Raw genomic sequence first — 26,311 nt, forward strand, 5'->3', positions numbered from 1 at the left:
GGCAAGACAAAACATTGAAGTACCTTTGAAAGGGGTATGGTAATAGGTGCCTGGCGCACTGGTTTGAATCAAGAACTGCAACGCAGCTGAGTTTTTTACACTCAACAGTATCCCGTGTTTATCAAGAATGGTCCACCACTTAAAGGCCATCCAGCCAAGTTGGCAACTGTGGGAAGCAGTCAAAATGGGCCAGCATCCCTGTGGAAAGCTTTCAACACCTTGTAGAGTCCATTCCCCGATGAATTGAGGCTGTTATGAGGGTGAAAGGAAGGGGTGGGGGGGGGCGAGTTTGTGCCCTACATGTGTATCTGTCGGATTCCAAAATGAGCTCACCCAGAGATTAGAGACACAATGCAACACCTGCCTCAATATGAGTTTACACCAATATATTCCCTGCTCTGATTCACCGTGTGTGAATGGATGGATGGAATCATTCACACCAGTAGTGACTTAGGTTAACAGAGAAGGGCAGGCCGATGTTGACCAGATTAACTTTGAAACATTTCCTTGAAGTCTAATCTCTCATGGACACACTGTACATACGTAACATGGTGTCGTAGCATCTGACCATTTGGACAAATTACGATTTTACAAAGGTTTGCATCCTCCGAATATTAGAAGGGGAGATTTGACCCACACACTGGACTGAAACATCTGTTTAGGGGGTGGAGACTTCTCAAGTCTAAATTTTTTTCATACATCTACCCCTAAAACGTAATCGATCGTCGAACGCAATTAACACAAGATTGTAGTTTTTGGTATCCAAGATTACATGAAATCTCTCTGTGTGTTTTTAGATCTGTTTACAGTTTCATTCATGGTGTAAACAGATACATTCTGTAAACACCAGTCTTAGTGAGGCAACTTACAGCTACCACACATATTTACTATACCCGGCCCATGCAGGAATCAAACACACAACCCAGATGCCTCAAACATGATTTTCCAACAAACTAAGCCATTCCATTGAATTCCTCCACTGCTGTTCGCTACATACTTCAGTCTTACTGACATCATCAGAGTCGTTTGTGGTGATGTCAAAATTAGGGGTGTTGTACAAAACAAAGTAATCAGCTATTGGATCAGCTCTAACCAATGGTGAATTTTCTAAACTTTGCTTTACCCATGTGTGTTCTGGCTCTGGCACAACCCAGTGGATTCTGGGACCAATCAGACAGTCTATCGTAGGGGAGGTACTCAGATCCAGACTCATTGTGGAGAAGAAACTAACGAGCGTGGCGTAGCGTTTGGCCGCAGCAAGGAGTATGGGTAGCCAGGCAACCACACAGCAGGAGCAGAGTAAGAATAAGAATCATAACCACAAGAGATTCCATTCCCTTCCCAGACCTCGGTCGCATTTGGAGATTAACCAGATAGATGTTTGAACAGGGCCCAGACCCCATTTTAAGCAGAACATAGTTTATACAACTAGGAATCACAGACAAGACCAGACAGTTTGACTTTGGTCCTAGATCTCTATTCTCACTCCATTTGGAGAGGAAGTGTATACTGGACCAGACAGACTGTTTGAACATGACCCAGAACTCATATTCTACCAGTCTTACTCCACATAGAATAACTATGGCCCTAGATCTCTATTCTTACCCCATTTGGAGAGAAAGTTCAGAGAGGTCCAGAGTGCAAGATAGGGTCCCTTCTGCCTCTCCTTCTTCATAGCCACTCCACGAGGCCCCAGCCTCACCCTGTACCCTTTCTGAAACAACTCTCCACATGACTTCTTTCTCCTGAATGTGTCTCCACGGGTCTCGGGGCGAGGGGAGGCGGCACCGCGTGGACCCCGGTACATCAGGAGCTTAGTAGGGATCATCGCTATCGATCTCAGATATTTAGTTATCTATTGCAGAGTCTCCGGTAGTTTCTCTTAAGGGTCCTTGTCTTTCTGAAGAGTGGAACTAAGCTTTCATTCTTCAGAAGTCATATTCTCTAGTTCTAAGGTCCAACGCTGTGTGTTCAAGAGTGTCTCAAAGGAAGAGATGAAGAACTGTTTCTTGAAGGAGGAAATGGATGAAAAAAGATGATTTGGAAGACAGACAAGTAGAGTTTTTCCAGGTAGAATTGCGTGCATAGAACACCCGATAAAAGGTGCAGAATCAAGCGCTGCACGTGCAGAAGAGAACACCAGACTGAGTGACAATCAGATAGACAGACAACGCCTCCATGTACCTGTCTGGTACAAACTGTATCCTGGTCTGGTCTGATATAAGCTGTGACACAGTAGAGGATCTGTTAATAATCTGAGCGGCCCAAACAGATTCCCCTTCGCCCTCTCTGGTGTACCTACAGAGAGTCATGTGGATGTTTCTCCCACCAATAAGGGGCCGTGTTCAGAGGTGAGGCATTTTTAAAAGTGCCTGAACCCATCCAGGGATTTAGAGAGAGAGAGAGATACAGAGAGAGAGAGAGAGAGATACAGAGAGAGAGAGAGAGAGAGAGATACAGAGAGAGAGAGAGAGAGAGAGAGAGAGAGATACAGAGAGAGAGAGAGAGATAGAGAGAGAGATACAGAGAGAGAGAGAGACAGAGAGAGAGAGACAGAGAAAGAGAGAGAGAGAGAGGGATGAAGCAATAATCTGTATTTAATCACAAATGCCGTGCTGTCACTGGCAGATTTCAGATATATGGGCAGTAGTTACATGGGGATTAAGCAGAATGGCAGTTTGTATTGACATCAGCTCACAGCAATAGAACCATCTGTACTACTGAACAGGTAGCGCAGGAAAGAGGAAGCTACAGTGCTAACCATTTCCCTACCAAGAACATTGGTCCTTGTTGGGCGAGTGCAACACTGTAGGTTTCAGGGCATGTGGCGTCACTCCATGATGGCTACTAGTATGCTGACTAGCCCGCATCTGCTACACATGCAACAACACTGCAAGGATCATCATAATAATCTGTGGGTATGTGCCAAGCCCCTTCCCCTCTGTCACGTGTCACTGACAGTAGACACACACACTGGAGTCTTTTATCAATCATCAGCCTGGGGATGACCATGTTACAACAGGGATAATACACTGTGTCCAGGCAGTCGGGATTATAACACACACACTGATAGCATGCCAGATACTGTACTAGAATCTGTAAGCCTATTCAGAGATCAACACAGGCAGTACACTACCATCACCAGCAGAGGGCAGTAGTGATGTGGATATGGAGAGACATGGATATAAAACATTAATTGACAGTACACAGGCTCCAGAAGTAATATGGGGATATTATGTAATATGGCTTTGAATTACAATGTAGAGCTATGACAACACTGCTTATACCTTCTTCTATAATGGCATTTTGCATGTCTCCATAACGCAGAAAACAATGGATTATTTAACACTGACATCTTATTATACAGTCTAAATAGTTCCTCCTATATTTATACCGTCTATAGTTCCTCATATATTTACACAGTCTATATAGTTACTCATATACTTATAGTCTCGTTGCTCCAAAATATATATACCGTACCCTTATCCTACTGCTCCTCTTTTCCTCTGGTGATGTAGAGGTGAATCCAGGCCCTGCAGTGCCTAGCTCCACTCCTATTCCCCAGGTGCTCTCTTTTGATGACTTCTGTAACCATAATAGCCTTGGTTTCATGCATGTTAACATTAGAAGCCTACTCCCTAAATTTGTTTTATTCACTGATTTAGCACACTCTGCCAACCCGGATGTTCTAGCTGTGTCTGAATCCTGGCTTAGGAAGACCATCAAAATTCTGAAATTGTCATCCCAAACTACAACATTTTCAGACAAGATAGAACTGCCAAAGGGGGCGGTGTTGCAATCTACTGCAAAGATAGCCTGCAGAGTTCTGTCCTACTATCCAGGTCTGTACCCAAACAATCCACCTCTTTTAAAACAAGTCTCTCACTGTTGCCGCCTGCTATAGACCACCCTCTGCCCCCAGCTGTGCTCTGGACACCATATGTGAACTGATTGCCCCCCCATCTATCTTCAGAGCTCGTGCTGCTAGGCGACCTAAACTGGGACATGCTTAACACCCCAGCCATCCTACAATCTAAGCTTGATGCCCTCAATCTCACACAAATGATCAATGAACCTACCAGATACCTCCCCAAAGCCGTAAACACGGGCACTCTCATAGATATCATCCTAACCAACTTCCCCTCTAAATAAACCTCTGCTGTCTTCAACCAAGATCTCAGCGATCATTGCCTCATTGCCTGCATCCGTAATGGGTCAGCGGTCAAACGACCTCCACTCATCACTGTCAAACGCTCCCTGAAACACTTCAGCGAGCAGGCCTTTCTAATCGACCTGGCCGGGGTATCCTGGAAGGATATTGATCTCATCCCGTCAGTAGAGGATGCCTGGTTATTTAAAAAAATGCCTTCCTAACCATCTTAAATAAGCATGCCCCATTCAAGAAATTTAGAATGAGGAACAGATATAGCCCTTGGTTCTCCCCAGACCTGACTGCCCTTAACCAACACAAAAACATCCTATGGCGTTCTGCATTAGCATCGAACAGCCCCCGTGATATGCAGCTGTTCAGGGAAGCTAGAAACAATTATACACAGACAGTTAGAAAAGCCAAGGCTAGCTTTTTCAAGCAGAAATTTGCTTCCTGCAACACTAACTCAAAGAAGTTCTGGGACACTGTAAAGTCCATGGATAATAAGAACACCTCCTCCCAGCTTCTCACTGCACTGAAGATAGGAAACACTGTCACCACTGATAAATCCACTATAATTGAGAATTTCAATAAGCATTTTTCTACGGCTGGCCATGCTTTCCACCTGGCTACCCCTACCCCGGTCAACAGCACTGCACCCCCCAACTCGCCCAAGCCTTCCCCATTTCTCCTTCTCCCAAATCCAGTCAGCTGATGTTCTGAAAGAGCTGCAAAATCTGGACCCCTACAAATCAGCCGGGCTAGACAATCTGGACCTTTTCTTTTTTAAATTATCTGCCGAAATTGTTGCCACCCGCATTACTAGCCTGTTCAACCTCTTTTTCGTGTCGTCTGAGATTCCCAAAGATTGGAAAGCAGCTGCGGTCATCCCCCTCTTCAAAGGGGGTGACACTCTTGACCCAAACTGCTACAGACCTATATCTATCCTACCCTGCCTTTTAATTTTTTAAATATTTTTTTTAACCTTTATTTAACTAGGCAAGTCAGTTAAGAACAAATTCTTATTTACAATGACGGCCTAGGAACAGTGGGTTAACTGCCTGTTCATGTGCAAAACGACAGATTTGTACCTTGGGGTTTGAACTTGCAACCTTCCGGTTTCTAAGGTCTTCGAAAGCCAAGTCAACAAACAGATTACTGACCATTTCGAATCTCACCATACCCTCTCTGCTATGCAATCTGGTTTCAGAGCTGGTCATGGGTGCACCTCAGCTACGATCAAGGTCCTAAACGATATATTAACCACCATCGATAAGAAACAATACTGTGCAGCCGTATTCATTGATCTGGCCAAGGCTTTTGACTCTGTCAATCACCACATCCTCATTGGCAGACTCGACAGCCTTGGTTTCTCAAATGATTGCCTCGCCTGGTTCACCAACTACTTCTCTGATAGAGTTCAGTGTGTCAAATCGGAGGGTCTGCTGTCCGGACCTCTGGCAGTCTCTATGGGGGTGCCAGAAGGTTCAATTCTCGAGCCGACTCTCTTCTCTGTATACATCAATGATGTCGCTCTTGCTGCTGGTGAGTCTCTGATCCACCTCTACGCAGACGACACCATTCTGTATACTTTTGGCCCTTCTTTGGACACTGTGTTAACTAACCTCCAGACGAGCTTCTATGCCATACAACTATCCTTCCGTGGCCTCCAATTGCTCTTAAATACAAGTGAAACTAAATGCATGCTCTTCAACCGATCGCTGCCCACACCTGCCCGCCTGTCCAGCATCACTACTCTGGACGGCTCGGACTTAGAATACGTGGACAACTACAAATACCTAGGTGTCTGGTTAGACTGTAAACTCTCCTTCCAGACCCACATCAAACATCTCCAATCCAAAGTTAAATCTAGAATTGGCTTCCTATTTCGCAACAAAGCATCCTTCACTCATGCTGCCAAACATACCCTTGTAAAACTGACCATCCTACCAATCGTCAACTTCGGCGATGTCATTTACAAAATAGCCTCCAATACCCTACTCAACAAATTGGATGCAGTCTATCACAGTGCCATCCGTTTGGTCATCAAAACCCCATATACTACCCACCATTGCGACCTGTATGCTCTCGTTGGCTGGCCCTCGCTTCATACTCGTCGCCAAACCCACTGGCTCTATGTCATCTACAAGACCTTGCTAGGTAAAGTCCCCCCTTATCTCAGCTCGCTGGTCACCATAGCATCATCCACCTGTAGCACGCGCTCCAGCAGGTATATCTCTCTGGTCACCCCCAAAACCAATTATTTCTTTGGCCGCCTCCCCTTCCAGTTCTCTGCTGCCAATGACTGGAACGAATACAAAAATATCTGAAACTGGAAACACTTATCTCCCTCACTAGCTTTAAGCACCAACTGTCAGAGCAGCTCACAGATTACTGCACCTGTACATAGCCCATCTATAATTTAGCCCAAACAACTACCTCCTCCCCTACTGTATTTATTTTATTTATCTATTTTGATCCTTTGCACCCCATTATTTTTATTTCTACTTTGCACATTCCTCCACTGCAAATCTACCATTCCAGTGTTTTACTTGCTATATTGTATTTACTTTGCCACCATGGCCTTTTTTTTCCTTTACCTCCCTTATCTCACCTCATCTGCTCACATCATATATAGACTTGTTTATACTGTATTATTGACTGTATGTGAGTCGAACTGCTTTGCTTTATCTTGGCCAGGTCGCAATTGTAAATGAGAACTTGTTCTCAACTTGCCTATCCGGTGAAATAAAATAAAAATAAAATACAGTCTATAGTTACTCCAATATTTAACGTCTCTAGTTACTCCTATATTTACAGAGTCTATAGTTACTCCTATATGTTTACAGTCTATATAGTTACTCCTATATTTACACAGTCTATAGTTACTCATATATGTATACAGTCTATACAGTTACTCCTATATTTACAGAGTCTATAGTTACTCCTATATGTATACAGTCTATACAGTTACTCCTATATTTATACAGTCTATAGAGTTACTCCTATATGTATACAGTCTATATAGTTACTCCTATATTTACAGAGTCTATAGTTACTCCTATATGTTTACAGTCTATATAGTTACTCCTATATTTACAGAGTCTATAGTTACTCCTATATGTATACAGTCTATACAGTTACTCCTATATTTATACAGTCTAGTTACTGCTATATTTACAGTCTCTAGTTACTCCTATACTGACAGTCTAGTTACTTCTATATTTATACACTCTATAAACAGTAGTTACTCCTATATGTATATAGTCTCTAGTTACTGCTATATTTACAGTCTCTAGTTACTCCTATATTTATATACAGTTAATTGTATATTTATACAGTCTATATTTATACAGTCTCTAGTTACTCCTATATTTATATACAGTTAATTGTATATTTATACAGTCTATATTTATACAGTCTCTAGTTACTTCTATATTTATATACAGTTAATTGTATATTTATACAGTCTATATTTATACAGTCTCTAGTTACTCCTATATTTATATACAGTTAATTGTATATTTATACAGTCTATATTTATACAGTCTCTAGTTACTTCTATATTTATATACAGTTAATTGTATATTTATACAGTATATGTAGTTACTTCTATATGTATACAGTCTATATAGTTACTCCTATATTTATACAGTCTATATAGTTACTCCTATATTTATTGTCTCTAGGTACTCCTATATTTATAGTCTCTAGTTACTCCTATGTTTAAACAGTCTATATACAGTGGGGCAAAAAAGTATTTAGTCAGACACCAATTGTGCAAGTTCTCCAACTTAAAAAGATGAGAGAGGCCTGTAATTTTCATCATCGGTACACTTCAACTATGACAGACAAAATGAGGGGAAAAAAATCGAGAAAATCACATTGTAGGATTTTTAATGAATTTATTTGCAAATTATGGTGGAAAATAAGTATTTGGTCAATAACAAAAGTTTCTCAATACTTTGTTATATACCCTTTGTTGGCAATGACAGATGTCAAACGTTTTCTGTAAGTCTTCACAAGGTGTTCACACACTGTTGCTGGTATTTTGGCCCATTCCTCCATGCAGATCTCTTCTAGAACAGTGATGTTTTGGGGCTGTTGCTGGGCAACACGGACTTTCAACTCCCTCCAAAGATTTTCTATGGGTTTGAGATCTGGAGACTGGCTAGGCCACTCCAGGACCTTGAAATGCTTCTTACAAAGCCACTCCTTCGTTGCCCGGGCGGTGTGTTTGGGATCATTGTCATGCTGAAAGACCCAGCCACGTTTCATTTTCAATGCCCTTGCTGATGGAAGGAGGTTTTCACTCAAAATCTCACGATATATGGCCCCATTCATTCTTTCCTTGACACGGATCAGTCGTCCTGGTCCCTTTGCAGAAAAACAGCCCCAAAGCATGATGTTTCCACCCCCATGCTTCACAGTAGGTATGGTGTTCTTTGGATGCAACTCAGCAGTCTTTGTCCTCCAAACACAACGAGTTGAGTTTTTACCAAAAAAGTTATATTTTGGTTTCATCTGACCACATGACATTCTCCCAATCTTCTTCTGGATCATCCAAATGCTCTCTAGCAAACTTCAGATGGGCCTGGACATGTACTGGCTTAAGCAGGGGGACACGTCTGGCACTGCAGGATTTGAGTCCCTGTCAGCGTAGTGTGTTACTGATGGTAGACTTTTATTACTTTGGTTTCAGCTCTCTGCAGGTCATTCACTAGGTCCCCCCGTGTGGTTCTGGGATTTTTGCTCACCGCTCTTGTGATCATTTTGACCCCACGGGGTGAGATCTTGCGTGGAGCCCCAGATCGAGGGAGATTATCAGTGGTCTTGTATGTCTTCCATTTCCTAATAATTGCTCCCACAGTTGATTTCTTCAAACCAAGCTGCTTACCTATTGGAGATTCAGTCATCCCAGCCTGGTGCAGGTCTACAATTTTGTTTCTGGTGTCCTTTGACAGCTCTTTGGTCTTGGCCATAGTGGAGTTTGGAGTGTGACTGTTTGAGGTTGTGGACAGGTGTCTTTTATACTGATAACAAGTTCAAACAGTTGCCATTAATACAGGTAACGAGTGGAGGACAGAGGGGCCTCTTAAAGAAGAAGTTACAGGTCTGTGAGAGACAGAAATCTTGCTTGTTTGTAGGTGACCAAATACTTATTTTCTTTGTCCCCATGTGCAGTTGCAAACCATAGTCTGGCTTTTTTATGGCGGTTTTGGAGCAGTGGCTTCTTCCGAGCTGGCGCTAGCGAAACCCCTAGCCATAAGAAGTTAACAATAAATTTGCGGAGTGGTTGGAGTTTTAATGTCTCTAATGTATGTTAACTTACGACTTCAACTGTACACAGTCTCTAGTTACTCTATACAGTCTATATCAACTCAGCAAAAAAATAAACATCCTCTCACTGTCAACGGCATTTATTTTCAGCAAACTTAACATGTGTAAATATTTGTATGAACATAACAAGATTTAACAACTGAGACATAAACTGAACACGTTCCACAGACATGTGACAAACAGAAATGGAATAATGTTTCCCTGAACAAAGAGGGGGTCAAAATCAAAAGTAACAGTCAGTATCTGGTGTGGGCACCAGCTGCATTAAGTACTGCAATGCATCTCCTCCTCATGGACTGCACCAGACTTGCAAACTCTTGCTGTGAGATGTTACCCCACTCTTCTACCAAGGCACCTGCAAGTTCCCAGACATTTCTGGGGGGAATGGCCCTAGCCCTCACCCTCCAATCCAACAGGTCCCAGACGTGCTCAATAGGATTGAGATCCGGGCTCTTCGCTGGCCATGGCAGAACACTGACATTCCTGTCTTGCAGGAAATCACGCACAGAACGAGCAGTATGGCTGGTGGCATTGTCATGCTTGAGGGTCATGTCAGGAAGAGCCTGCAGGAAGGGTACCATATGAGGGAGGAGGATGTCTTCCCTGTAACGCACAGCATTGAGATCGCCTGCAATGACAACAAGCACGGCTCGATGATGCTGTGACACACATTTATAGACTGTATAACTCTTTATGATTGACAGTCTCTAGTTACTCCTGTATTTACGGTCTCTAGTTACTCCTGTATTTATACAGTCTCTAGTTACTCCTATATTTATACAGTCTATATAGTTACTCCTATATTTATACAGTCTCTAGTTACTCCTATATTTATACAGTCTATATAGTTACTCCTATATTTATACAGTCTATATAGTTACTCCTATATTTATACAGTCTTGTTATTCCTATATTTATACTGTCTATATAGTTACTCCTATATTTATACAGTCTCGTTATTCCTATATGTATACAGTCTATATAGTTACTCCTATATTTATACAGTCTATATAGTTACTCCTATATTTATACAGTCTTGTTATTCCTATATTTATACAGTCTATATAGTTACTCCTATATTTATACAGTCTCGTTATTCCTATATTTATACAGTCTATATAGTTACTCCTATATTTATACAGTCTATATAGTTACTCCTATATTTATACAGTCTCGTTATTCCTATATTTATACAGTCTATATAGTTACTCCTATATTTATACAGTCTCTAGTTACTCCTATATTTATACAGTCTATATAGTTACTCCTATATTTATACAGTCTATATAGTTACTCCTATATTTATACAGTCTTGTTATTCCTATATTTATACTGTCTATATAGTTACTCCTATATTTATACAGTCTCGTTATTCCTATATGTATACAGTCTATATAGTTACTCCTATATTTATACAGTCTATATAGTTACTCCTATATTTATACAGTCTTGTTATTCCTATATTTATACAGTCTATATAGTTACTCCTATATTTATACAGTCTCGTTATTCCTATATTTATACAGTCTATATAGTTACTCCTATATTTATACAGTCTATATAGTTACTCCTATATTTATACAGTCTCGTTATTCCTATATTTATACAGTCTATATAGTTACTCCTATATTTATACAGTATATATAGTTACTCCTATATTTATACAGTCTCTAGTTACTCCTATATTTATACAGTCTATATAGTTACTCCTATATTTATAGTCTATATAGTTACTCCTATATTTATACAGTCTCGTTATTCCTATATTTATACAGTCTATATAGTTACTCCTATATTTATACAGTCTATATAGTTACTCCTATATTTATACAGTCTCGTTATTCCTATATTTATACAGTCTATTTAGTTACTCCTATATTTATACAGTCTATATAGTTACTCCTATATTTATACAGTCTCTAGTTACGCCTATATTTATAGTCTATATAGTTACTCATATATTTATACAGTCTCGTTATTCCTATATTTATACAGTCTATATAGTTACTCCTATATTTATACAGTCTATATAGTTACTCCTATATTTATAGTCTCTAGTTACTCCTGTATTTACAGTCTCTAGTTACTCCTGTATTTATACAGTCTCGTTACTCCTATATGTATACAGTTCTACTGTGTCATTTAAAAGCTGCCTTAACATCCTACACAAGTTCTGCTCTTTCTATGAGAGAAAGAAAGGCAGTGAAGCCCTAGCAGGACTGGAATTAATTGGGGAGAGGATGAGGGGCTTGAGGATTGGGGTCTCTGGGGCTAGCAGCTAGCTTGGAATCTTTCAAAGAGCCGTTTGTATGCTAATCCAACACAGCTAGCCTGGCTATGGCCTTCTCGCTCTCGAGGGAGAGATACCCACTTCACGTAGTTTAAGAAGATTAATTTCTTATTTCCATGTAGGAACGCTGCGTGTCTTTTTAGATTAGCCGCACGTTTCTCTACCCTCTTCATTTATAGCCAATTTGGCAGAAGGTGAAAGAACATTACTGAGAAATGCATAGAGAGGATAGTCCTCTGGTGGAGAATAAAGGCTGCTGAAATGTGATGTGCTGTAACAATTATGATCTGCTATCACCTAGTAGTGTGTGTGTGTGTGTGTGTGTGTGTGTGTGTGTGTGTGTGTGTGTGTGTGTGTGTGTGTGTGTGTGTGTGTGTGTGTGTGTGTGTGTGTGTGTGTGTGTGTGTGTGTGTGTGTGTGTGTGTGTGTGTTGCATAGCATTTAGTCACACAGAGCGAGAAAACTGAATGAGTCCACAGGAGTTGATGTAACACTGTGTTAACATCATCATTGTTTCCCTCTGAAACAGACGACTGGAGACAAAACACAATTGGTAAGATGGAAATAGAATTGATGTCCACTCAAACCATTGATGGATCTTTCTATTGATTATCAGTGAAGCCTTTGCAAATTTGTCAACTACCCACTGGAGCCTAACTCAATAGAGATGGATGTGGGGACATGTCACTCAGTCACCAACCACAGGACAGATTATTCATGTTAGACCTGGAGTCTGGTGTAACGCGTACCTGATACCTCTACAGTACCGTTGGAACAGTGGTATTGAAACTTGTTCAACAGAGACACATTTTTCCAGCAGAATTTCTGGGGACCACTTTTATCTCCGCAATAATTTCTTGCAACCCACCACACCCCAAATCTAATGACACAACCTTAAAATTGGTACATTTAGATAATTTTTTTTAGAAACAACCTTCAAACCATTACATTTTCATCTCTTATCAAAATTATAAGAAACCAATAAATACATGAACTAAATGTTTTTCTTAACATTTGTATGTTGTCCCATACAATAATCTGTACTCTTATTTGAGATGTAATATCTACAGCTAACTCTAACCCTGGAGTCTGATGTAATATCTACAGCTAACTCTAACCCTGGAGTCTGATGTAATATCTACAGCTTACTCTAACCCTAGAGTCTGATGTACTATCTACAGCTAACTCTAACCCTAGAGTCTGATGTAATATCTACAGCTAACTCTAACCCTAGAGTCTGATGTAATATCTACAGCTAACTCTAACCCTAGAGTCTGATGTAATATCTACAGCTAACTCTAACCCTAGAGTCTGATGTAATATCTACAGCTAACTCTAACCCTAGAGTCTGATGTAATATCTACAGCTAACTCTAACCCTAGAGTCTGATGTAATATCTACAGCTAACTCTAACCCTGGAGTCTGATGTAACATCTACAGCTAACTCTAACCCTGGAGTCTGATGTAATATCTACAGCTAACTCTAACCCTAGAGTCTGATGTAATATCTACAGCTAACTCTAACCCTAGAGTCTGATGTAATATCTACAGCTAACTCTAACCCTGGAGTCTGATGTAATATCTACAGCTAACTCTAACCCTGGAGTCTGATGTAATATCTACAGCTAACTCTAACCCTAGAGTCTGATGTACTATCTACAGCTAACTCTAACCCTAGAGTCTGATGTAATATCTACAGCTAACTCTAACCCTAGAGTCTGATGTAATATCTACAGCTAACTCTAACCCTAGAGTCTGATGTAATATCTACAGCTAACTCTAACCCTAGAGTCTGATGTAATATCTACAGCTAACTCTAACCCTGGAGTCTGATGTAACATCTACAGCTAACTCTAACCCTGGAGTCTGATGTAACATCTACAGCTAACTCTAACCCTGGGGTCTGATGTAACATCTACAGCTAACTCTAACCCTAGAGTCTGATGTAATATCTACAGCTAACTCTAACCCTAGAGTCTGATGTAATATCTACAGCTAACTCTAACCCTAGAGTCTGATGTAATATCTACAGCTAACTCTAACCCTAGAGTCTGATGTAATATCTACAGCTAACTCTAACCCTAGAGTCTGATGTAATATCTACAGCTAACTCTAACCCTAGAGTCTGATGTAATATCTACAGCTAACTCTAACCCTGGAGTCTGATGTAACATCTACAGCTAACTCTAACCCTGGAGTCTGATGTAATATCTACAGCTAACTCTAACCCTAGAGTCTGATGTAATATCTACAGCTAACTCTAACCCTAGAGTCTGATGTAATATCTACAGCTAACTCTAACCCTGGAGTCTGATGTAATATCTACAGCTAACTCTAACCCTGGAGTCTGATGTAATATCTACAGCTAACTCTAACCCTAGAGTCTGATGTACTATCTACAGCTAACTCTAACCCTAGAGTCTGATGTAATATCTACAGCTAACTCTAACCCTAGAGTCTGATGTAATATCTACAGCTAACTCTAACCCTAGAGTCTGATGTAATATCTACAGCTAACTCTAACCCTAGAGTCTGATGTAATATCTACAGCTAACTCTAACCCTGGAGTCTGATGTAACATCTACAGCTAACTCTAACCCTGGAGTCTGATGTAACATCTACAGCTAACTCTAACCCTGGGGTCTGATGTAACATCTACAGCTAACTCTAACCCTAGAGTCTGATGTAATATCTACAGCTAACTCTAACCCTAGAGTCTGATGTAATATCTACAGCTAACTCTAACCCTAGAGTCTGATGTAATATCTACAGCTAACTCTAACCCTAGAGTCTGATGTAATATCTACAGCTAACTCTAACCCTAGAGTCTGATGTAATATCTACAGCTAACTCTAACCCTGGAGTCTGATGTAATATCTACAGCTAACTCTAACCCTAGAGTCTGATGTAAAATCTACAGCTAACTCTAACCCTGGAGTCTGATGTAATATCTACAGCTAACTCTAACCCTACAGTCTGATGTAATATCTACAGCTAACTCTAACCCTGGAGTCTGATGTAACATCTACAGCTAACTCTAACCCTAGAGTCTGATGTAATATCTACAGCTAACTCTAACCCTGGAGTCTGATGTAATATCTACAGCTAACTCTAACCCTAGAGTCTGATGTAATATCTACAGCTAACTCTAACCCTGGAGTCTGATGTAATATCTACAGTTAACTCTAACCCTAGAGTCTGATGTAATATCTACAGCTAACTCTAACCCTGGAGTCTGATGTAACATCTACAGCTAACTCTAACCCTAGAGTCTGATGTAATATCTACAGCTAACTCTAACCCTAGAGTCTGATGTAAAATATACAGCTAACTCTAACCCTTGAGTCTGATGTAATATCTACAGCTAACTCTAACCCTAGAGTCTGATGTAATATCTACAGCTAACTCTAACCCTGGAGTCTGATGTAACATCTACAGCTAACTCTAACCCTAGAGTCTGATGTAATATCTACAGCTAACTCTAACCCTAGAGTCTGATGTAACATATACAGCTAACTCTAACCCTTGAGTCTGATGTAATATCTACAGCTAACTCTAACCCTAGAGTCTGATGTAACATCTACAGCTAACTCTAACCCTGGAGTCTGATGTAACATCTACAGCTAACTCTAACCCTAGAGTCTGATGTAACATCTACAGCTAACTCTAACCCTGGGGTCTGATGTAACATCTACAGCTAACTCTAACCCTAGAGTCTGATGTAATATCTACAGCTAACTCTAACCCTAGAGTCTGATGTAACATCTACAGCTAACTCTAACCCTGGGGTCTGATGTAACATCTACAGCTAACTCTAACCCTAGAGTCTGATGTAATATCTACAGCTAACTCTAACCCTGGAGTCTGATGTAACATCTACAGCTAACTCTAACCCTAGAGTCTGATGTAATATCTACAGCTAACTCTAACCCTGGAGTCTGATGTAACATCTACAGCTAACTCTAACCCTGGAATCTGATGTAATATCTACAGCTAACTCTAACCCTAGAGTCTGATGTAACATCTACAGCTAACTCTAACCCTAGAGTCTGATGTAATATCTACCTGATAACACATCTACAGTACCAGATCAAGCATTGGACTATGTAGCTCTAATTGGAATCCCTCCTGTTGTCAATCGTTGTCATGTTGCTATAATTCCCTACCTTCTAATTTCCTGCAGACCTGATATTTCCAGTACCAGCTCATCCTAATAATACCTTGGCCTAATAACCTGCCCCTAGTTAGAGGCCCCTCTGATATCAACCAGTTGATAACGGAGAGTTTGACATGCATGGCACTGTAGCCCCGTATAGGCCAGAGTTATGGCACAGTGTTTTCTGGTGTGGACCCAGTCAATGGATTGCGTGATGTATTGTTGGCTCTACCTTCTTGCCCTGTGTGCTGTTGTCTGTGCCCAATAATGTTTGTACCATGTTTTGTGCTGCTACCATGTTGTGCTGCTGCCTTGTTGTGCTGCTGCCATTTTGTTGTCATGTTGTACTGCTGCCATGTTGTTGTCATGTGTTACTGTCATACTATGTTGTTGTCTTAGTTCTCTCTTTATTTAGTGTTGTTTTGTCTCTCTTGTCGTGACGTGTGTTTTGTCCTATATTTTTATTTTATTTTATTTTTAATCCCAGCCCCCGTCCCCGCAGGAGGCCTTTTGCCATTTGGTAGGCCGTCATTGTAAATAAAAATGTGTTCTTAACTGACTTGCCTAGTTAAATAAATGTTCAATAAAATAAATAAATACATGAATCGTTGGGACAGTCATAGCTGTTGCTATGTTACAAACACTTAAAACACTTCAACACACAATCACACAGCAATAACCAAACATGTAATGTACACTAGTGCAAACACACATTCTATTTCACACACGTGGTGTGTGTGTGTGGGACCGTTTATGACCAGATGACCCTAAAATACACTGTCTGACGTACAGAACGTGTCCATCCGCCTCTACACAAACAACATGTGACGTGAGTGGGCTGTTCGGGGGTGTATTCTTCTGTGTTATCTGACACATTCTCCTTCAAAGTGATTTTTTAATCTCACTGGCTTCCCCAGTATGAATAGATAAACACATACATAATTTATGAATGCATATTCATGGTGCGGAGAGGAGAATCTAGGCCATCTCAAAACAATGGCTTCCCTCCCAGTTTCCTTTTTCAACTACCTCCAGAAATAAAGAGGATGATTCAAGACTCCCTGCAGAGGAGAACTACCTCCCAGTAAACCATTTCTGGTTACCTCTGCATTCCAAGAACGTTAGTAGGGACGTTCTGAGAATGTTAAAATGGCAGTTACTCTTTTTTTCCCCCTAAACACTTTATCATTATTATTTTTTTGCAATTCAAATGTAAACCAAATTTGGGACTCCATTGCAACTTTCCCTATTGTTATAGTAACATTCGCTGTTGGCTGGGCTCGGTCTTCTTTTCCATCAAACTACAGTATAATATAGTGGGAGTGCAGAGAATGGCTAATTATAACAGAAGCCAATTTAAACCTTTTTCATCGTCCTGTATAGCGAGTCAATGCTAACGATAGCGTCACCACGCTACTGCTGCATAGCCTACTGAGAAAAGTCGGCCATGATACAATCCAGGCCATTGTATGTTTCCCAGGCGGAACCTGTGGAGGGCGCTGTGCAAAGAATGTCCAATAGATGGCAACTAAGAGCTGTCATGACATTAAGTTTTCCAGGTGCAATATTTTGCCATATAAATAGCTCTCTCACTGCTCCAAGTCATTGTAGAGAAATGGAGAGAAATGGAGAAGGAGAAAAAGGTTTGTCCTTACCCAGCCAGCTCCTGTTCAAGTAGACAGATACGACAGAAAAGGTTTGTCCTTACCCAGCCAGCTCCTGTTCAAGTAGACAGATACGAAGACAGGAGGAACAGTGAAGAAGTCCACCACTGAGTTGACCTCCAGCCAGAACCACAGCTTATCATTGGCTGCTATGAACTGAAGGAGAAATAGAAGGGTAACACTTCACTTAAAGCCTGCACGTATACTGTATTATGTTGATGCAGTTATTGTGTATTACAGGGGAAGGCAACTAGAATCAGCCGCAGGATGATTTTTGTCGGAGCAGATCATCGGGGGAAGGGAACATAATTATAATAATTTGTACTATGCAAATTGACCACAACTAAGCCCAAAAAGAGATTGTATTTCAAAAGAGCAATTTCATACCTGGATTACTGAACATTGAGACACGATCACAGACATCTTTTGTTAAATGTATTTGTGAGAATACTTGGAAACGGATTACCTCAATAAATAAATAAATTCCGGTTGATTTCGGTCTTTTTTGACCAAAAACAAAACTCAACAAACAAATGTTGTCGTTTATTTGTACTAAAAATTGATGTATTGGAAGACTTCTCATTGGCTGCTATGAACTGAAGGGAGACATAGAAGTAACAATTCATGGGGGTAACACATTCCTTAAAATCCATGTTGCAGGTTAAATGTGTTGCTTCTATTTCTCATTCAGTTCATAGCAGGCTGTAGGTACAATGACTTACGACACCATCATAATGCATTTTAACAGTTATCAGGAGCATTTATGGCCACTTTACAATGTGCTATTATCTCATAAAGATCATCGCTGAATGGAAAACAGAGGTGTTAAACTTAAATCTAATTATTTTATTTTATAGAGTTCAAGTATAGTTCTTATTGTTTTATTTGAACCTTGAGCAGATAGCAACATAATACATGCATTTCATATACTGTATCTAAGTATAAGATGTACAGTGCATTCAGGAAGTATTCAGACCCCTTGACTTTTTCCACACTTTGTTACCTTTGAGCCCTATTCAAAAATGTATAATTTTATCCCCCTCATCAATCCACACACAATACCTCATTATGACAAAGCAAAAATAGTTTTTTTATTTACATAACTTTTCAGACCCTATTTACTCAGTACTTTGTTGAAGCACCTTTGGCAGTGATTACAGCCTCAAATCTTCTTGGGTATGACGCTACAAACTTGGTACAATTGTTTTTGGGGAGTTTCTCTCATTCTTCTCTGTGGATCATCTCAAACTCTGTCAGGTTGGATGGGGAGCGTCGCTGCACAGCTATATTCAAATCTCTCCAGACATGTTCGATCAGGTTCAAGTCCTGGTTCTGGCTGGGCCACTCAAGGACAATCAGAGACTCCTGCATTGTCTTGGCTGTATGCTTAGGGTTGTTGTCCTGTTGGAAGTTGAACTTTTGCCCCAGTCAGAGGTCCTGAGCGCTCTGGAGACAGTTTTCATCAAGGATCTCTCTGTACTTTGCTCTGTTCATTTTTCTGACTAGTCTCCTAGTCCCTGCTGCTGAAAAACATCCAGACAGGATAATGCTACCACCACCATGCTTCACAGTAGGGATGGTGTCAGGTTTACTCCAGACGTGATGCTTGGCATTCAGACCAGAGTTCAAACTTGGTTTCATCAGACCAGAGAATCTTGTTTCTCATGGTCTGAGAGTCCTTTAGGTGCTTTATGTCAAACTCCAAGTGGGCTGTCATGTGCCGTTTACTGAGGAGTAGCTTCCGATTGGCCATTCTACCTACCATAGAGGTCTGATTGGTACTGCAGAGATGGTTGTCCTTCTGGAAGGTTCTCCCAGCTCCGTCAGAGTGAACATCGGTTTCTTGGTCACCTTCCTGACCAAGGCTCTTCTCCCCCGATTGCTCATTTTGGCTGGGCAGCCAGCTCAGGAAGAGTCTTGGTGGTTCCAAACTTCTTCCATTTAAGAATGATGAAAGCACTGTGTTCTTGGGGACCTTCAATGCTGCAGAAATGTTTTAGTACTCTTCCCCAGATCTGTGCCTCGACACAATCCTGTCTCTGAGCTCTACGGACAATTCAAGCCTTGGTTTTGATCTGACATGCACTGTCAACTGTGGGACCTTAAACAGCCTTTCCTGAATCATGTCCAATCAATTTAATTTACCACAGGTGGACTCTAATCAAGTTGTAGAAACATCTCATGGATGATCAATGGAAACAGGATGAACCTGAGCTCAATTTCGAGTCTCATAGCAAAGGGTCTGAATACTTATGTAAATTAAGTATTTCTGTTTTTCTAAAAACCTGTTTTCATATTGTCATTATGGGGTATTGTGTGTAGATTGATGAGAAACCATGCTTATTTAATCCATTTTAGAATAAGACCGTATGATATATAATGTATAAGAGAGAATCTATCATGAACAAAAGTTGCCAGAAGCCACTAGCGCAGTCAAATGCAACAGAGTAAATAGGCTTTTTTTTCCTTCCTTTTCCTCCCCAATTTCGTGATATCCAATTGGTAGTTACAGTCTTGTCCCATTGCTGCAACACCTGTATGGACTTGGGAGAGGCGAAGGTCTAGAGCCGTGCGTACTCCAAAACACTACCCAGCCATGCTTCTTGACACAATGCCCGCTTAACCCTCAGGCCAGCTACACATATGTATTGGAAGAAACACTGTACACCTGGCGACCGTGTCAGCGTGCATGTGCCCGGCCCACAACAGGATTCGCTAGAGAGCGATCGGACAAGGACATCCCGGCAGGCCAAACCCGCCCGTAACCCAGACGACGCTGGGCCAATTGTGCGCCGCCCCATGGGTGCGACAGAGCCTGGACTTGAACCAGGATCTCTAGCTAGCAGTGCGATACAGTGCCTTAGACCCTTGCGCCACTTGGGAGGCTGTAAATAGGCATTTTAACATCATACATTTTTCCGGTGTTATACAATGGGTCGGTCTAATCCTGAATGCTGATTTGTTAAAACCGCGTTCCAGACAGTGTCTATTCTACCACCGGCTACGATGTTAAAATGCCTATTTACGCTGTTCCATCTGACTGCATAATCCACTGTCTCATCAGCCCAGCCAGGTATTTATACACTTGCTCTCCACTATAAAAAGCATCTAGACATTATCTCACATTTCTTTTAGACTAACATTTAGTTTTCAACAGTGTAGATTTGTATAAACCTTGCAAATGTCGGAGAGAGAGACAGCAACATTGTTTCAATATTCAAATTGGATCTCCAGCCGTCACATAGTAATGCACATGTCGGGTGTCGGGACGAGACAGGCAGGCAGGGAGCGTTTCTCAGCCAGTCAAAATGATGAAACCAGCTGGCATCCTTTTTATGGATATATACAAAGAAAATGTCAATTGAAAAAAAGGTCAAATGAAAGTGCAGCTAGTTTGCAGTCTTTCCATCTTCAGTTTGAAGTGATCATGTTAGCTGTGTTGTTGGCTAGCTCCTATTATCAACAGTGTCCCGATGAGAGAGCACATGTTCTATGCCAGGTGAAATCACGCCTCATTAGCTCATTGTTATGGATGTATCCAAATAAATGTCACTAGAAAACAGCTTAAACAAATGCAAATAGAGCTACTTTGCTGTTATTCTGGCTGCACTGTTTGACGTGACTAAGTTAGCCGTAGTTGGCTAGCGAGCAAGCAAGGGATAAAAACATTGCCAGCCAGTATGGCAATGGAACATTTAGAACGAACGATACAGAACAAAAAGACTGAACGACGGGGTCACGTCTCTAGCAACCGAAACAATAGAACAAACAACCAGCCGGCTTGGGTAGCAACCCTAGATTTGTGTCAGGACTATATCTTGTGGAAGGGTGAAATGGTATAAATAAATTCCTCAAAATATTTTTTACAATTAAAATATGTCAATCAATACTTGAATATGTTGGTAACCCGTTGTATAAAAGTGATACTCCCCTTGAAGCCGGTGTTTGGAGGATATATTGGTACGGTTTGCCGGCACTTGACTTCGTCTCGGGCCTAACAACACATGTGCCAATATATCCTCCAAACACAGGCTTCTAGGGCCTTATCACTTAAGTAACTTGTGGAATAGAAACCGTCTGAAACGTGGTTTTAACCAATCAGCATTCAGGACCCACATGTTGTATAAAACATGTTAACCCTCAGGCGAGGGCTGTCTCTAGATCACTTTCCTGACATCCTTCCCTGACATACAGCATGTTGTTTGTGAATAGTCAGTGTTGTGATTCATGTGGAGTTGTGGCTGCATAAGCAGCTTAGCACTTTATTCATTCATCGAGGGTTTCAGGCAGGCTTTTTCTCCAATGGCTTTGGGAGTGCACCAACTATCAGTTGTCAGTACTATGTCAATACAGCTCCCACCATTAGAGAGATGGGTGTGTGTGCACGTGGCGTTAATAGGGCTTTAGTACTTACCCGCAAGCCAAAGTAGAGGAGGAAGAAGACATTGAAGAACATGTCGATCTGTAACGTGAAATCTTTGTAGAAATTCTGACAGGATTCTATGGGACTGTAAAAAAGACAAAAAGAAGAAAAGGTCACATAAATATTCATACTTTATTACATTATTATAAACTGGGTGGAGCCCTGAATGTTGACTGGCTGACAGCCGTGGTATATCAGACCGATTCCACGGCTATGACGAAACATTCATTTTTACTGTTCTAATTACCTTGGTAACCAGTTTATAATAGCAATAAGGCCCCTCGGGGGTTTGTGGTATATGAGCTAATATGCCACAGCTAAGGGCTGTGTCCAGGCACTGCGTGATGCGTCGTGCATTAGAACAGCCCTTAGTCGTGGTATATTGGCCATATACCACACCCCCTCTTGTCTTATTGTTAAATATATGTCACAGTCTGGGGTACCACACGTAGCCAGGGGATTTCAGAAGATGCAAACAGAACAAACCACCAAACCTAAGTCCTAAGTATAGCCTAGTTAACCAGTCTTTATGTTTGCCTTATGATTAACCAGTAAGTAAGTAAGCAATACTAACCAACATGCCGCTCCATAAATGGTACAATTGAGTTTTTGCATGGAAAATAAGACATCCAAATTCACCACAGTGGTTGTGAGCAACAGACGTGAATATTCAATATGGGAGTTGGTTGCCTAATGGCATTTATAGGCTCATTCAGACAGTCAACAGTGAAGGACAGCATCTCCTCACAGCAAAACGAATGGCTAGTGTATTGAGAAGCCCAGTGGGAGTAAGAGAATGTGGGTTTGAATGGTTCCCAGGGGTAGAAGACTAAGAGAGAGAGAGGGGTTTGATCATCATCATCTACTTAACATAAAATATCTTAATGGGGGGGAGGGGGAGGAGTTGTGTGAGGAATTATTATGACATGGGAACAAAGACTGCTGTTTTGATGGCTAGGTGATTTATGAGTAAGTTAAGTATGTCTTAGCAGAGCAGTCTTTAACATGGCATGAATCTTGGCCTGTGGCCAAACAGATTTAAATGTGTTAATATGGATCAAGAGTTAACCTCTTGAACCTCTGGGGGCAGTATTTCATTTTTGGATAAAAAAACGTTCCCGTTTTAAACAAGATATTTTGTCACGAAAAGATGCTCGACTATGCATATAATTGACAGCTTTGGAAAGAAAACACGCTGACGTTTCCAAAACTGCAAAGATATTGTCTGTGAGTGCCACAGAACTAATGCTACAGGTGAAACCAAGATGAAATTTCATACAGGAAGTGAGCCAGATTTTGAATGCGCTGTGTTCCAATGTCTCCTTATATGGCTGTGAATGCGCAAGGAATGAGCCTACACTTTCTGTCGTTTCCCCAAGGTGTCTGCAGCATTGTGACGTATTTGTAGGCATATCATTGGAAAATTGACCATAAGAGACTACATTTACCAGGTGTCCGCTCTGTGTCCTCCGTCGAAACTATTGCGTAATCTCCAGGTGCGTGCATTTTTCCATTTTGTTCAGAGGAGAAACCAAACTGCCACGAGTGATTTATCATCGAATAGACATGGGAAAAACACCTTGAGGATTGATTCTAAACAAAGTTTGCCATGTTTCTATCGATATTATGGAGTTAATTTGGAAAAAAGTTTGCCGTTGTAATGACTGAATTTTCAGGTTTTTTTCTTAGCCAAACGTGATGAACAAAACAGAGCGATTTCTCCTACAAAAATAATATTTTGGGAAAAACTGAACATTTGCTATCTAACTGAGAGTCTCCTCATTGAAAACATCCGAAGTTCTTCAAAGGTAAATGATTTTATTTGAATGCTTTTCTTGTTTTTGTGAAAATGTTGCCTGCTGAATGCTAGGCTTAATGCTATGCTAGCTATCAATACTCTTACACAAATGGTTGTGTAGCTATGGTTGAAAAGCATTTTTTGAAAATCTGAGATGACAGTGTTGTTAACAAAAGGCTAAGCTTGTGAGCCAATATATTTATTTCATTTCATTTGCGATTTTCATGAATAGTTAACGTTGCGTTATGCTAATGAGCTTGAGGCTATAATTACGCTCCCGGATACCGGATTGCTCGTCGCAACAGGTTAAAACAGCCCCTAAATGATTTAATTGAGTTAAAAGCTGTTTTTTTCTCAGAGACGGCCACCCAGTCAGTGGACAGAGGTTAATAGGGTTGGACCCCTCAGTAGAATTGCCATTGATCCGGTCTGAATACACAATTATTTACACACTACTAAACCTCCGATCTTCTATAAAACTAACAGTGATGTGAAAACAAACTCAACTATGAATCGCACAGCGAATCCATACATATATTGTGCTGAGTTGATCAACTTAAATTTCCATTTGGTCCATATGGGTTTGGTGGTGTATGGTCTGTAAGCCCGCTGAATGGACTGGACTCAGGAAATAGATTACATTTAATCAGAGATTAAAAGCACAGAACATCCTTCTAATTGCCCCTAATGCTCCAAGTGAAGTATTTTGGCTGCCTACGCTACTCCCCTCCTCTTCATCATCATCACTAGCAACCCAGGCAGATGCTTCGTTCTACAGTGCACACAAAGTGAAAACAACATTTGGCCATGTGGCAGGCACATTCCAGAAAGTGTGCCCTCATTCCGGCTAAACACTGACCCGCCTGTCAAGGCTTTTCAATAACACAGGAAGTGCTTAAGAACAGACCCCTTGATTGGCTATTTGAAAATAGCTAATCAGCGTTGAGCTAAACTGAGTGAGCTCAGCTGTGAATGTTCCTGGCGCACCCAAAAAAAGTGGGAAGCCAGTTTGAATTTGGCTTCACACCAATCACATCACACTGGAAGCCAACCATACATTTATACATTGTGCCCCTGGCCTGAGAGGATTGAAGTTCAACATGTAGCTACGTGTAGTTGGCTGGCTAATATTAACTAGCTGGCCTGGCACATCGTTGCCCATGAAAGGAAGTTAGGCTAGTGAGCAAGAATTTTAGCCAGGTAGCCTAGGACAACAAAAACTAAAAAGCGTGTACTGTATGACAAGAGTCATAGACTGTTTAGGCAACATGAAAGAGGACGGCATTGGTATTTCTCTATAAGTAGGGTGAGACGACATGTCTTTTCTACTTGCGCACACACAGAAATCAGTACCAGGGCCAGCCACATCATATTTAGCTTATGATGATTGGACTAAATCGTTTTTCGTATCTTTTAGTTGTCACTGTATTAGACTAAGCATAGGTGATTAGATAATGTTGAAATGGTGCTGGAATAGTGGAGGCAGCAACTGTTTTCTTTGCAACTTGAGGTAACGCTAAATCAATAGTTGTTTAGTTAAAATGTTGGAAACATTAACTTGCTTGACCATGCTGTAACTGTTTGTTACATGCAATATGTTTTGTGGACTTCACCGGACAGATGTTGCTCTCTGATTTTGTGATGAAACAAAGGTGTGATTGAATTTATTCTGCCACTGTGTCTTCTTATTGTCTTGGCATTAGACCTATATATTACGGTGGCAAGGCATATGAACTAACAGGTTATATGCCAAACAAAGCAATTCAAATTGTACTAGTCACATACGTCAAATACAACAGTGAAATGTTTGCTTACGAGCCCCTAACCAACAATGAAGGTTAAAAAAATAAGGATTAGAATAAGAAATAAAAGGAACAACCTTGGCCAAGATGTTCAAACGTTCATAGATGACTAGCAGGGTCAAATAATAATAATCACAGTGGTTGTAGAGGGTGCAACAGGTCGGTACCTCAGGAGTAAATTGTCAGTTGGCTTTTCATAGCTGATCATTCAGAGTTAAAGACAGCAGGTGCAGTAGAGAGAGAGAGTTGAAAACAGCAGGACTGGGACAAGGTAGCACGTCCGGTGAAAAGGTCAGGGTTCCATAGCCGCAGGCAGAGCAGTTGAGGTAGGAAAGGCTAGTGTGGAGTGCAATAGAGATTGCATCATCTGTGGATCTGTTGGGGTGGTATGCAAAATGGACATTGTCTAGGGTTTCTGGGACAATGGTGTTGATGTGAGCCATGACCAGCCTTTCAAAGCACTTCATGGCTACAGACATGAGTGCTACGGGTTGGTAATAATTTCAGCAGGTTACCTTAGTGTTCTTGGGCACAGGCACTATGGTGGTCTGCTTAAAAGATGTTGGTATTACAGACTCGGACAGGGAGAGGTTGAAAATGTCAGTGAAGACAGTTGTACAGTGCATGCTCGCAACACGCATCCTGGTATACCGTCTGGCCCTGCAGCCTTGTGAATGTTGACCTGTTT

The 26,311-nt window shown here is 41.0% G+C and overlaps 1 protein-coding gene across 9 annotated transcripts in view; it reads right to left on the reverse strand.

Moving 5' to 3' along the window:
• LOC109890060 (calcium-activated potassium channel subunit alpha-1) overlaps positions 1-26,311 on the reverse strand; it is a 310,642-nt gene that overhangs the window by 102,398 nt on the left and 181,933 nt on the right. For all 9 annotated transcript variants that reach the window (XM_031823765.1, XM_031823764.1, XM_031823766.1 and 6 more), the window contains exons 4-5: positions 22,015-22,108; positions 17,645-17,756 (exon numbers count right to left, since the gene is read on the reverse strand). In XM_031823765.1, coding sequence (XP_031679625.1) covers positions 17,645-17,756; positions 22,015-22,108 — 206 coding nt within the window. The remainder of the gene's footprint in view (positions 1-17,644; positions 17,757-22,014; positions 22,109-26,311) is intronic.

This window comes from Oncorhynchus kisutch, linkage group LG4, assembly GCF_002021735.2.
Source record: "Oncorhynchus kisutch isolate 150728-3 linkage group LG4, Okis_V2, whole genome shotgun sequence".
NCBI classification, from domain to species: Eukaryota; Metazoa; Chordata; class Actinopteri; order Salmoniformes; family Salmonidae; genus Oncorhynchus; species Oncorhynchus kisutch.